Source organism: Rhyacophila brunnea, unplaced genomic scaffold (assembly GCF_057557595.1).
Source record: "Rhyacophila brunnea isolate RB1 unplaced genomic scaffold, BYU_Rbru_1.0 scaffold_6, whole genome shotgun sequence".
Taxonomy (NCBI): domain Eukaryota; kingdom Metazoa; phylum Arthropoda; class Insecta; order Trichoptera; family Rhyacophilidae; genus Rhyacophila; species Rhyacophila brunnea.
Window position 1 is genome coordinate 4,438,074 of NW_028233276.1, and position 15,277 is coordinate 4,453,350.

Consider the following 15,277-nt stretch of genomic DNA (forward strand, 5'->3'; position numbering starts at 1 on the left):
GAGCAAGTGGCTAACATTCATTTCTCATAAACACAAAAAATCTGTTAATAAAGAGTTGTCCAAGTTCTGACACGTTAACGCCAGTTCAATTAACCGGATAAGTGCCACCAGCGTCCTAGCACGCTTTTCTATTCCGAGAACAGAGGGCCAGCCATGCAAAATGCGCGTGCAAAGACGCTTCACTTGAAACGCAATATATCGGCCGAGGCAATGTTTTGAATAATTCAATCGCATTGCCCATACAGCGACATCTCTTAGGATCATGGTGTAATACTTACATTTGTAATTTTCTATATTATCATCAACGAAACATCAATTTTAAACAAACCTTTCTTTGGTTACCGAAATGCGTCGCTAGTAGGGTTGTGCCACGGATCCGATATTTATCAAATTACTCGCCGGGATTCCCGTTTACTTATAGTAGATGCAATCGAAATTATGGTTCGCTTATGCATACGAGAAACGGGGAATACTGTGATTCCTGAATATACACAAGTACACAATAGCAGTGACACATCTTCGAAAATATGCCAGTTGAATATTCGAAGTCGTATTTGACGTACCTAATTCGGTTTCGCGGCTGAAATATTTTCACTTTATAATTCATTTCAGTAATTTACGGGTACGATTTTGTAATTTTTAAACCTTCGTAATCTGTGTTGTGTGTCGTAATTGTATATTTTATAAGATATTAGTGTCGGGACTTATTTTATTCGCATAGTGTTTAACTTATTTGACTTTTTGTGTTATATCTTTTTATAATAAGTCAAGTTTCTGACATATAAGAAATATTATATATTTTACATATAAACCTTTTGATCTTCTTTCTAATCAAAATGGAAGGAACACAAAGTTCATCAGAAAATGCCGAACAGGTCGAAGATTTGATGTACAGGGTTGGCATAACTGTTGAATCGGATGATAGTGATTTTGATGTCGATTTGGATGAAGAGGAACAAGATCCCAGTGCATATGAAGCTGCACAAATTGATGAATCTGTACGGGCTGATGAATCTGTTCCAGTTTTCGAATGGGAAACCGATGATTTTGTCCCCAAAATAAATTCATTTGATAGCTCGAGGTCAGGAGCGGACATAGAAAATGTTGATAGCAGAGAATCGGAGTTTTTCAAGCTGTTCATAACCAGCACGCTTATGAATTTCGTTGCCATGGAAACCAATAAACAATACCAATACGTCAAAAATCACTGCAATGAGTTGAGTTGGAGATTGAAACAATGGGTAGACGTAACAGTAGGAGAATTGTACCTCTTTTTGGCAATATGTCTTTTGATGGCCTGTAATTCGAGAAATAAAATACAAGATCACTGGTCTACAGATATTTTACTATTTTCTCCGATTTACTCAGATACGATGCCCCGCAATAGATTTCAAATCATTCTTCGCATGCTCCACTTTTGTGACAATACGCAACAAATAAGTGGGGACAAGATTTTCAAAATTAGATTCCTAGTGGACTATTTCAAAAAAAAGTTTGCGGAGTGCATGTATCCTTACATGAATGTGTGCATCGATGAAAGTTTGCTACTTTTCAAAGGCAATTTGTCATTTCGCCAGTATATCCCATCAAAAGCAAGCCGTTTTGGCATTAAATTTTATGTGATATGTGACTGTGCCACCGGATATGTACTGAATTTTATTGTGTACACTGGAAAAACCACCGAATATGTAACACACATGCACATGGGTATTTCAGGAAGTGTAGTCTTGACTCTCATGGAACCATATTTGGACAGGGGACATACCCTGTACGTAGACAATTGGTATACTAGCCCAATTTTGTTCCAAAAACTACATGACCGGAAAACGAATGCTTGCGGCACTGTAAGGAGAAACCGAAAGGGATTGCCAAAGCATACGGAGAAATTGAAAAAAGGAGAAATGAAAGCTTACCACACAGACACTATTTCGGCACAAATCTGGAAAGATAAAAGGGAAGTGTCCATGCTGAGGACTCTTCATCCTGCCCAGCTCACCGACACAGGCAAAAGAACGTATCGGAATGAACCGATAATAAAACCGGAATGTGTCCAAGATTACAATAAAAATATGGGTGCAGTTGACAAATCAGACATGGTTTTGTCAAGTGTACACTCGACGCGCAAAACAATGAGGTGGTACAAAAAAATGTTCTTCCATCTAATCGACCTCTCACTGTTGAACAGCCATATACTGTTTTGTCAAAAAACTGGAAAACGTGTACCGTTGGCACAATTTCAATTAGAGGTCATTCGACAATTAATTAACGAATACAAACGTGTTGTGCCTTCCAAATCTTCAGTTAGGAAAAGACATTCAGAATTGCCATCGCGTCTCACAGAGAGGCATTTTATGGCAAAATCACCTCCAAGTGCTAAAAAAGTCAAAACAATGGCAAGATGTGTGGTGTGTTTATCCAGGAAACTTCGAAGAGAATCAAGGTATGAGTGCAAACAGTGCAAAGTGGCTCTCTGCGTTGAACCTTGTTTTGAGACATACCACACGGTAGAAGACTATTAATTTTTTTTTGAATTCGTTATATTTTTATTTGGTTTTAAGACTAAAGTAGCACATTGTAGAATTACTTCTCATACATTATCACGTTCTCATCTTTACTGTGTAAGTGTTGTGACAACCCTGACGTTTTGTGAAACATTAATTGTGATTTATTTGGATAAATAACGGCGTAAATGGACACATCGTGTATTAATTTGGTAAGTCTATATGATATAGTATTAATATAAAGCCAAAAAAAGTATATTTACTAAGGTATATTTTTTCAAAGAAAATCGCGGCCCTCCGTATATGGCCATACAAATACCTCTTGGCAGAGAACAGGTTAATAATATAATATTATGTTAGTGACAAAGAGACGTATCAAAAAATTCAACAGATTACAGATTGTACAATATGTATCTCCTGAAAACACTTGTTAATGTCAGCGAAATGCAAATTAAGTTACAACCAAGTTAGTAAGTAGTACTAACCCAATTAATACGCCAATTAGTAACTCAATTTGGGAAGCGCATCACTGAGTATTAAAAGTCATTACAGTAAAACCTCGTTAATACGAATTCCATGGGACCGAAAATCGAAAAAAAATTCGAATTAAGAATTATGAAATGTATGGGGGAAAAATATTAAAATTTTGAAAAAAAAAAAAAATTTCATTTTCATTAATTTTGTTTCCGATCATAGTGTGCTTACCGAATTGGGTCATAAAATGTCAGGATTATTTTTATTACCTCAACACTTTAATCGGGCGCCTGGAACAAGACGCTATCGTGTGGCGGGCGTTTTTCGCGATCAGCGCAAAAATATATTGCTTTCTTAAAATTTACACAACTTCTAAACCAAACAATATTTTCGATTGAAATTTTCAAAGAAATCATATGTGACATTTGATTATTAAAAATAAATTATAAATACTTTGATTACATCATAATTTCACTATATTTCTAAGGTGAATATAAAAACCTGATATCAATTTAGTAAATGGCACTCAATATTAAAGTTTACAATCGCTGGATGTGTGAAATCTGATGACGACGAAGATGTGTAATAAGGAATTTTTGATTTTTTAAGAAAAGTCGTGTCACAATTTTCAATGACTTGCTCATGAAATAGTGTACTTTATTACGATTTATTGAATATTTTTGTATGCCAGGGACTCTGAAATCATTTCAAATTATGAAATTCGAATTAAAGGTATAGTTTTATATGAAAATAATGTTTAAGGGACTTTTTTTTCGGGAAAATTTCGAATTATGGCGAATTTTGAATTATCAGTGTTCTTACTAACGTGGTTTTACTGTAGTTAAAATTTGTCGCAATTAAATATGACTCCTTTAGCATAGTGGCTTATGTGAGTGGGTGCGATACCCGAGAGATGCAGGTTCGATTCCTGCGGGGGTGTCTTACTTTTTTCAAAAAGATTTTTCTATTGGTTATAATATATTTTCAAAATTATGTATGTTTAATACTGTTGACTTGTAAGTGCATGATATGACTGATTTTAGACTGATGCGGTTCTCAATGCGGGAGCCCTCCCGATGCTGTGGAGTTTACTGCAGAGCTCTCAAGCGGCTCTTGTGAAAGAATCCACTTGGACTATTTGCAATGTGCTCGCTGGCAATACTGCACAGATCCAGTGCGTCATAGATGCCGATATCATCCCTCTCATTGTGAAAATACTGTCACATGACGACTCCAAGTATGATCATTTTGCAATCTATTATATAAGGTACACTTCCTGGGAAAATAGGACATTGATTGCGTTCAATATGGGTCAGACGACAGCTGGATTCAAATTCAAATTAAAATTTATTTATTTTTTACATGCCGTGAACATTACAAATTACAAATTTAAGACGTTCACAACATGACATTTAAAAACAAAGAAACAGTGTAAAGAAGAAATAAATATACGCAGTATCACAAAAAAAGTATGAAAAGTAAAGTAAAAGGTATAAAATTATAAATAAAAATATTAAATATAAATTATAAAGCATGGAAGCACACCGAATGAGCTAAGGGGATTTTAAGAATTTATAAAACAACGCCCAGCTATACTCATCCTTACGTAGGTGGTATATATCAACATCCGAAGCGATTTGGTTGGACAGAGTTATTGCCCTCCCAATTGGCATCACCAATGGAAGGTTAGTTCTGCTCCTCGGGAGAACAAACAACTGATGCTCTCGATTTTTAAGATAGTGATCAGGGACACACAAGTCAATATTACCAAGAATGGCAGAGTTCTCATTTACACCATGTATAATATAGCTGCCATTGACGACAGATTACCGTTGCACGCACACACACAGTAAAACCATGTCAATATTAAATCAACAGAACCGAAAATTGAAAAAATTGAATTACAAAATGTATGGCAAAAAACAGTAAAACTTTAAATACTCGTTTCTTTTTCCGATACAATTTCTTTCAGATTAATATCAGTGGTAATTATTATGGTTCATTCATTGAATTAGTGGAATCCACTATAAATAGATTTTATAAATATTGGTGAATATTATTATTTACAGTGAATTTATAATTTAGTAGCTTGGTATCAAAATAGGCCAAACGCCATTTACAAAATTTTACAGGAGACTTACAAACATGTGTGAAAAGTGTCTTTTAAACTCAAAAATCAATATGATAACTACCGTTTTTGATACCTTTGGTGGATTTTTTGAAAAGAGCATCACTTGCACTACAGTAATCAATTAAAACGTACATTTCGTTAAAAATGGCGTTTGGCCTACTTTGATATCAAGCTACTCAATTAACCGTGTTCATATAAATGTTGTTTTATTGTAACCATCAACCACAGCCAGGCATCTGACTAGTGATCAGCGGTGGCGCGGAACAGTGAACACATGAGCTAACCATGATGTATATGTTATAGGTGGTAACCACAAGTGGTTGTGTCTGATCTAGGCCTTAGGTTAGCATACCATAAAATTATTATATACATATCTCTACAATTCCATTTTGACTGAATATACTAGGGAAAACAATGTTTAAGTGATGTGTGCATAAATGTGTACATTTAGATGCCAGCGTGAAGCTGCGTGGGCAGTGTCGAACATGATTATAGAAGCGTCTCATGAGCAGCTGTCTTTCCTGCTGAGCTGCGGAGCTCTGAAACCCTTCCTCACACTCCTCAGTGGACCTGACAACAAGACTACAATCATCACTCTTGATGGATTAACCAATTTACTCAGGGTGAGTCTTTGCGATTGTTTTTCATTGATGAATGGCCATGTGTTTTGACCAATGACATATTAAATGGACGACTCACTTCATACCCGGCGCGCACGAGAAACTGCATGAAAGTCATTCACAGATGTATAGGTAGATGTTATGTGACCATTGACGTATCCGTTTCCATTATGCGATACAAGCTTCGAGAATTTATAGTAATATAACCTTTATTGTAATGGCGTATTAGTGTCATGACTCATTGCGTTAGAAACAGATTCTCGGTTACTTACGACTTCTCGGAGATTAGACGCAAGTGAGCTCAGCGAATCACAGGCGACTGACTGTCCAATGGTTCCTGTCATTCAATTGCATTGAATAAACATTCATCAATATCTTAAAATGGCATTTTATAAATAATAAATAATACTAACACATGCAAAGTGATATCCCATCTTTCTTGGAGTGTTTAGTAGATTTTTTTACAATTTTTAACTAGCCACATTGGCATTTTGTAACACAATAATAACGGTGGGTCGAAACCTGACAGTCAGAAATTTTGTATGGGCAGACCCAGCGGTGTCGCCAGACTGCTTGCAAGCAGAATGTTCATTTGAGCGTAGGATACCGATATTAAAATATGAATTTCGCCATCCGGCAGACCCGACACAAAGTGAGTGTCATTTTATTTTCTAGATGCTTCGTCCATATTAATGTCATTGGTTTTGACACATCTGATTTTGTTTTATTTTATCACAGATTAATTAATAACTAAGAAGTAATAACAATAAACGATATATGTACACTAAACGATCAGTGGCATCTAGCCACACAAAAAGAACGACCAATTACGGTACCTAGGCGCCTATATTTATCAAATTGTTAAAATACGACAGATGTATGCCTTTATTCATTCCTATAATAATTAAACTAAATGTCCCACTGAGGCGGACGAAACCGGTCCAAATCTATTGATTAAAAGTGGAATAAGTACTACAAAAAAATTGCGTTTTATTAAATAAAAACAACAATACAATGCAGTTCCACCATGAATTGACAGTTAACAAAATAAAAGAAATTAATTAAACTAAACTAATTTTTTATTTAAACACCACTTTGTTGATTTTTTAACATTTTCACTTCAAATTTTGTACTCCCGAAATTTCTACAATTTGAATCAAGCATATTCATAAAGTAATTTACATTTTCAGATATATATCGTTTTCAAAATCATCACAAATGACGAGTATTTATTCACATATCTATTTAAATCTCAAATCGGGTGTGCAATGAGTTTTTACTGTAAAAATAGGATATTTCCTTACCAATTACTATGAAAATATATTATGAAAACACTATACTTATAATTCTAACGTCAAACTAATATGAGAATGATTGCCATTTGTTTTCTTTCACCACCCGATTTTAAATGATTCCTTTATTGGTTGTGTCAGTATATTTTCAAATTTAGAATTTGCCATGTCATAAAACATATTTTAGATAATAATCAAATAATCTTTCATTATTATTATCGTAAGAGATTTTGGAAAATACACCAACAGCTCATTTAAGCGACATTTTATTGTTATTTTTACATCTTCACTTCAAAATGTGCGCTACCGATTCATCTACCGTTTGAATTGACCACATTTCAGAAATTTTCAATGATTTTACAGGTACGTGACGTTTATATCCGATATTTTCTTACATACCGTATACGATTCGCCATATTTCATTTAACGTACAGCAGAATGACGTCTTCGTCGCTTAAGACCTTCTCATCCTTTAATTGACAAACGGAATCGATTATTTTTATTCAAATATCGTAATGTAGGCATTGGCGCACTTTTTTCCGGTGAAAAAACCATAATCTTGGTAAAATTCACTACGTATAATATCTTCTGACAGCGGCGTGCGCCACTGTCCGCCATTTCATAGATAACGTGATATTCCAAATTTGATTTTTTAAAATACTTCTTTGTGGTGTTTACTCAATCTTTTTTTATTGAATAATTACCTAGGCTACTAATTTCCATAGATCAGAATATAGTCATATTAAACTAACAAAGTTGCCATTGCAAACAATGAAAGAAATTAATACGAATTGTTCTAGTCATCAAAATGTATGATATTGTATAATATCTACCTATTTTTATCGTCCCTATCATCATCAATCTTGACCTATCCACTGCTGGATGAAGGCCTCCTCAGCCTTATTCTACTCCTTACTTACACATGAATTGTTATATTTATCAAAATCAGTGATATTATATTATTATCTACCTATCTATATATAATGCCATTATTATCACAAGCCTCAATAAATCCACTGCTGGATGAAGGCATCTCTCTACGTTGATTGTATTATTGACAGTATTGAATTTCTATATTTATATCGTCATCATCATCATCAATCCACTGCTGGATGAAGGGTTCCGCAACGTGATCCTACTACTATCGGTTGAACGAATTTGTGATATTATACCTATTTCTATCATCCTTATCATTATCGACCTGAACCAATCCGCTGCTGGACAAAGACCTCCCTAGCCTGATTCTATTCCTTTCTGTCATTTGAATTGCTGTATTTATCAAAATCTGTGATATTATATTTATTTACATATTCATATAGTCATCATCATCAACCAGGATCAATCCACTGCTGGATGAAGGGTTCCACAACCTGATTCTACTACTAGCGGTTAAACAAATTTGTGATATTATACCTATTTCTATCATCCTCATCATCATCGACCTGAACAATTCCACTGCTGGATAAAGGCCTCCCTAGCTTGATTCTTTTTTTTTCTGTCATTTGAATTGCTGTATTTATCAAAATATGTGATAGTATATTTATTTACATATTCATATAGTCATCATCATCAACCAAGATCAATCCACTGCTGGATGAAGGGTTCCACAACCTGATTCTACTACTAGCGGTTAAACAAATTTGTGATATTATACCTATTTTTATTATCCTCATCATCATCGACCTGAACAATTCCAGTGCTGGATAAAGGCCTCCCTAGCTTGATTCTATTTCTTTCTGTCATTTGAATTGCTGTATTTATCAAAATCTGTGATAGTATATTTATTTACATATTCATATAGTCATCATCATCAACCAGGATCAATCCACTGCTGGATGAAGGGTTCCACAACCTGATTCTACTACTAGCGGTTAAACAAATTTGTGATATTATACCTATTTCTATCATTCTCACCATCATCGACCTGAACCAATCCACTGCTGGATAAAGGCCTCCCTAGCCTGATTCTACTCCTTTCTGTCATTTGAATTGCTGTATTAATCAAAATCGGTAATATTATATTTATCTACATATTCATATCGTCATCATCATCATCATCATTAACCAGGATCAATCCACTGCTGGATGAAGGGTTCCGCAATCTGATTCTTGACAGTATTGAATTTCTATATTTATTAAAAATGCTAATTTTATTTATCTACATATTCATATTGTCATCATAATCATCATCATCATCAACCAGGATCAATCCACTGCTGGATGAAGGGTTCCGCAATCTGATTCTACTACTAGCGGTTAAACGATTGCAATATTTATCAAAATTGTTGATATTATATTTACCCATTTATAATATCGTTTTAATCATCATCAACCAGGATCAATCCACTGCTGGATGAAGGTTATCGCAACCTAATTCTACTCTACTTGGTCATATAAATTGCTTTATTATTTTTAATTTGTGATTTTATATACCTACCTATTTATAATACCCAAAACCTACCCAAAATAAATTTTGTTTCGATATGAATGTCCCGCACCGGAAGACTGTTATTTAAGGTTAAATTTTAATTCAAAATTTGATTTTTTAAATATTATTCAACGGCTGCAAGCATTTATATACTGCTTCCCTTTTATTATCTAAATGGGTCCCGTGGCAGATTAATATTCATGTTATATTGGATCGCGATTTATAATAATCTCATACATTGCTTTATATTCGAATTTATGAGATGTATAATTAAATCATATTTAAATGCATGTGTTTTAACGAAACATTTATATAACTACACATATTTTATTCTATTAAAATGTCAGTGGTCGCAATCGGCGATTGCAAGCTGTTCTATTTGGCCTATCAGCCTGAGGTGGTGTCGGACGATATTGTGAAGGCCAGACTCCAGAATAGACTACGCATATGACCCCAAATTTATATTGACAGTGACGACTTGAAAATCGTAAAACTGACAAATCAGCAAAATGTCAAACTGTCTTGAGGTGAATGAAAATCAATTCCGAAGGGAAAACTCTATGCATACTTCACAATTATATTAAAATCCAACACCGCCAAGCCGTCTGCAAGACCTAGCGAGACAGAATGGCGACCGCCAGCTGGCTCAGCTAGTCTCCTGTATAATTATCCTACGACTTTTCCCATTTTGGTGAGCGATTATGTGCCTTATTTGTCATGTCCGATGGGTTAAAAAAACATTCATTACCTAAACGTTCTTTATTCAGGAAAAAATGTGTGGAATTTGATAAATTTCACTTCTTTTTAGGGTAATTTTGATTATTTTACAATAGATTTTCGATCGACATGTGACTTTATTTACAAAATATTAATCGGGGAATTTATTTTTTCCAAGTGTTTGCAACACTAAAGTGCGAAAATAATTATAAGTGTCATGGCCGCCATCACAAATCTCAAATCTCAAATCATCTCAAATCAACCGATAAATATATTAGAAGTGATTTATTTATGTTTTTATGAATTCAGTGCTTAGTTTTAAGTTAAGTTTCTTCTACTCTGATCGGCTCATCTGTGTTTATATTCAAAAATGTATTTTTACTAATATGGAAACATTTTTGACAAACTATTTTCAATCAAATTGATTAGATACACATTATAAGTTAGTGATTCAAGTGCTCTATAAAGTTTCACCCATCTGAATCACAAAGGAACGTCCTTAGATAACCATTTTGATACTGCCCGTCGACCCCGATATTATATTACGGTACCTATCTATTTCATTAGGGCTTGCGCAGACAGAGAGCGGTCGGAGTTCTGCGTTCAACCGACCGTTGACCGCTAACGTTCAGGGACAGCAGACAGGTGGCGGTCAACAATAAGCGTTCCATTTGCTTACAAACGTTGTACTGACACAAGCGCTGCATAATGCTTGACCGCTATATTCCGACTGCGAGTGGAAGTGAGAAAGCACCGCTGTTGCGTACTCACTCCCCCGTGTGGTTTCGCTCTATGTTGTGTGACTGCTCAGCGGAGGTACGGCGTTCTTTGTAATTCCGGGCATAGAACTCCAGAACTCCAGCGTTCCAATTGACCGGCGCGGTCTGACCACCGGCTGTGTACCCATACAGTATGAAGTCCATACAGTACAAAGAACGCCGAACTCCGAACGCGGAACGCAGACCGCCTGACCGCGCTCTGTCTGCGCAAGCCCTTAATCCATAAATGACAGTCAAAAGTTCCAACACATCTGAATCGTCAAAGCACTAATGAGGTAAATAGATACCTAGTGATCATTTGACTGCAGCTGTCATTATTATTTAATTGTCATAATTATTAATTAAAACTGATATTAGTAGTATATATGGATAATGATAATTCAAATACACTAAATAAGACATAATATCTGTCCGGTAGAGTCAGGTTATTGATTGTCATGTTTTTATGTTAGTTCGAAAACCGAATGACAATCAACCTTTTTGGAGTAGGTTAACTCTAGGCAAGCATTAAAAATATTACCTACCGTAAAACCCCCTAACTTCGCCCGGTTTTTTAACAGAAAGTCGTTTTGCCACCAAAATATCCACCAATATGAAGTCTTATAGATCTTATGTAATGCACAATGATAGTGTTTAATTTTATTTATATTGAAGTAATACCCTTTTCATACTAAATAATACAATAAATCACTATTTTTTATATAGACGAAGTTACGGCACGATTCCCTAACTTCGCCTAATGTGTTTTAGTAGGTACAATAAAAAAATATTGTCTATGGATACTCACGAAATCTATTAAAAAATAGCCTTAAGCAAATTCAGGTCTTATGCTAGAGACAATTTGACATATTTTAAAGAAATATCTACGTTGGCGAAGATAGGAATCACTTCAATGACTGTTTCATACAACCTACCAATTTACGCTAGGGCTGCCAAAACCCAAAGCATTATAGTATCATTTTTATGTGTTGATTTACATAGTAAATTTTTAATAAAGGAAATATGAGAAAAATTGTTAACTGGTGATTCAAAGTGATGAATAGTTTTTAGTCTAAAAACAATAAAAATAAAAAAAACACATTTATTTCAAGAAAATCGTTTTTTTGTGACAACCCTAAAGCCAGGGGAAGTGTAGGAACAAGTAGTTCAAAAAACATAGCCTGACATTGCATACTCAAATAATTGATGTTTTATTATAAATATCGGAAATCGCACGTTACATTTGGCAAGCAGACTATATCACTATATTATATTAAAAATATGAAGAACCTACCTCTACAAGATTCGTAGAAATCAGCAAAAGTTCAGAGGTATTCCGAAAAAATCTCTTCAAACCGGACTCGAAAAAACGGTACTAACACAAACACGGCGAAAATAATGGCGGTTTGAAAATTGTGTGGTGACAGGACGAATATTATCTTTAAAATCGCCTCAGTGACTTAAAGTGGTGCAATAGTAAAAACATGAGTTTTTAGTGTTTAATTGATTTAGGTGAACTTAGGGACACTTGGCGAAGTTAGGGGGTTTTACGGTACATATTCTGTCACTGAAAAAATGACAAAAACAGCCTCTGGCATATCGAGTGCTTAAGTCAGACAACGTTATCTACAAAAAGTGTTTTTTTTTTTTTGAGATAAGTTATTTTACATTTACGGCTAAATGATAGTCAAACAACGTTATGTCAATCTTTTCTAATTTCTTATTAAATCGTCAGTAAAGTTTAACGCTAACTACATAAGTTACCCTTGTTTTCATATTTTTTAAAAACTATCCCTATAAATTTTAACATCATCATAAGCAAGATAAATGTACAATACACAATAAATTATAAAATATTAACATTAGGTTTTAAATAAACATTTCCCTTGTTGAGTTACAAGAATCTAAAATAACGATTTTTGGCTCTCCTGTAAAGTTGCACTTTTGTAGATAGTGTTGTTTGACACTAAACCCTCGATATGTACCTGGCTTGTAGGTAGGTACCTTGGGTCTCATATTTCAGACCTTTTCTAGGTACATGCTTTGAAAAGGGGCTGTGAATTTCTTGGAATTATTATTACTGCATTTTTTTGCTTGGTAGGTACATAATATTTTGAAATATCTAAACAAAATGAACACAGACATATTCTTATAAATAAAATCTTAATATACATAATTTTAAACTAAATAGGTACATTAGACATTGAATGGCTTGGAATGAATGAATTTATAGGTATTTAATTATTATTATGCATGACTTTAATATAAGTAGTGATACCGAGACGAATGGGTGGAGAACTCACATGTATGCTGGCAGCGTTCTTCACGAGTATCACCTTGATTGAGGGTTGTGTGGACATCAGGACATATAATTCAAGATAAAACACGTCTTTGATTTGACAGTCCCACGTGGAACTACGTTTATTTACGCTAGGGCATAGGCAAACATTGATAATATTACATCATTTTACATCTAAAGAGGTCTTAAATTAGTTACCACACTGTCTTTATATTAGGGGTCGGTTTATCATCATTATCCCGCGCACTAAGCACTGATTCACCTTTTCACTCACTAGGGAATTGATTAACTTTCGTTGGGTTTTTGCGCGAGCCACCGATTGGTATTACAAGGATTACGGGTTATTGACGATTGATTTAAAAATGGACCGGGAGCGCCATCGATACACTTTATCGGATACTTGTTATTTGCCACAATATTTATTAATAATTAAAAGTTGATTTAGTAATTGGTTAGAAACACGGTTGATTATACGGTTCCCGCGGGCGACGCTACGCGCCGACGTAACACTGGTTTTGTGTTGTCACTTCATTGTAGGGTAAATCTCAACTGACTTTATTTTTTTAAAAGCATCTTTAATTTTTGGCGGGTCCATCCCACTCAGGAGAGGGGCAGAGGGGCGCGGGTTATTCGAGAAATGTTTAACTCTGCCTCGGCGGTCAGTATTCAAGGTCGCCTGAAATTTCTTAGAAAAATGATCAGGTACTCGGCTCCGCTTTCGCCTGTCGAAGTGCGTTGCGATGATATTTCGTAAATCAGGGGAGGCAAATCCTAATTCAAGGGCGTATGATTAGGTTGTGGATATGTGATTTGAAACTGCGGACCAGGGGTTTTTTTCCCATCTGGTGACAGTAGGTAAGTGCTTTTAGGATGCTCTTTTTTTACGCTAGGTCAATGATTTTTTTTATTCTAGGGACGAATTTAATGGCAAGGCTTCTGATAAAATTATTAATGCTGAGAAAGTAATTATTCTTAATACCCACGTATTCATGGAATAATACTTATTTAGTTTAGACTTTGTTGGCTAAGCTTCTAAAGGGTGACTATAAATTTTCATACGTCTAAGCTTACGGGCTAGAAATTTGTCTCGCAGTCGATCTGCTCATGTTTGCATGAATCCGCCCAATGATGATTCAGGCCTCATGGCCTTGGATCCTCTGAGGATGCCATGGTTTAGGCGGTAACAATATTACATATCTTGTGATACGTTATCTTGGCTTTCAAATTATTAATTGTAGAATATTACATAAATATGCACTATTTTGCTCAGGCTTTCCAACTATCTTTGATAGTGACGGTTAGTTTGAAATCGGACCCACTGAGGTAAATTTTTTATTAAATATTGAAGTTAATTCTCTTTCCCCAATTGAGAAATGTGGTGATAAAAATAACTACTTTCACTCCTAAGCAGAGCATTTCAAAGCACACAGGGAAGTTTTCTTAAAACCTCTTTGGATAAATAGTTATTAGCCATTTTTCAAACTGTCAAGTGGAAAACTATACACCATCAACGCATACATTTTTTATTAGATTTTCTTCACAATCTTATTAAAATCCAACAGCATGTCATTAGGACGACAAGCTGTCTGCAAGACCTAGCGAGACAGACTGGCGAGAGCCAGTTAATTATTGTAATAATAGTTTACTATATTCATTACTAATAATTATTATGGAGAATTTTAATACTATTATTAATAAATAAATCAACGTAATAATGCTTGTGGGGTAGTGGATATATCTGTTTACATTGTGACAACTGCATTTAATATCAAAGCAATAGAAATTGGATTAAATCAATCTTTTATTATTAAAACCCATAATTACCTTCTATAAACAGAATAAACTTTCTACTGTCCGACAACAAGATCTCGTCGATAACCGGAGGTCGCTGTAGTCGCATATAAAAGACTTCTCAGTGACATACCTGTCATGGCGGCAACGCGTGTTTAAATAATGTATCGGCTCTCTTTTTAGGTATGACTCCTTTTCTTCTTCGCAATAAACAAAAAGTTTACTAATAATAATTTTAATATTTTTCCTGATGTTTTAGACATATT

The 15,277-nt window shown here is 34.7% G+C and overlaps 2 protein-coding genes across 2 annotated transcripts in view; one reads left to right on the forward strand and one right to left on the reverse strand.

Annotated features, from left to right (window-relative positions):
- Positions 1–15,277, reverse strand: part of LOC147065120 (uncharacterized) — a 578,962-nt gene that overhangs the window by 315,712 nt on the left and 247,973 nt on the right. The gene's annotated exons all lie outside the window — the stretch shown is intronic.
- LOC147065128 (importin subunit alpha-1-like) overlaps positions 1–15,277 on the forward strand; it is a 34,004-nt gene that overhangs the window by 13,506 nt on the left and 5,221 nt on the right. The window contains exons 7-8 of the mRNA XM_085957048.1: positions 4,019–4,212; positions 5,558–5,729. Of these exons, the coding sequence (XP_085813174.1) occupies positions 4,019–4,212; positions 5,558–5,729 (366 nt within the window). The remainder of the gene's footprint in view (positions 1–4,018; positions 4,213–5,557; positions 5,730–15,277) is intronic.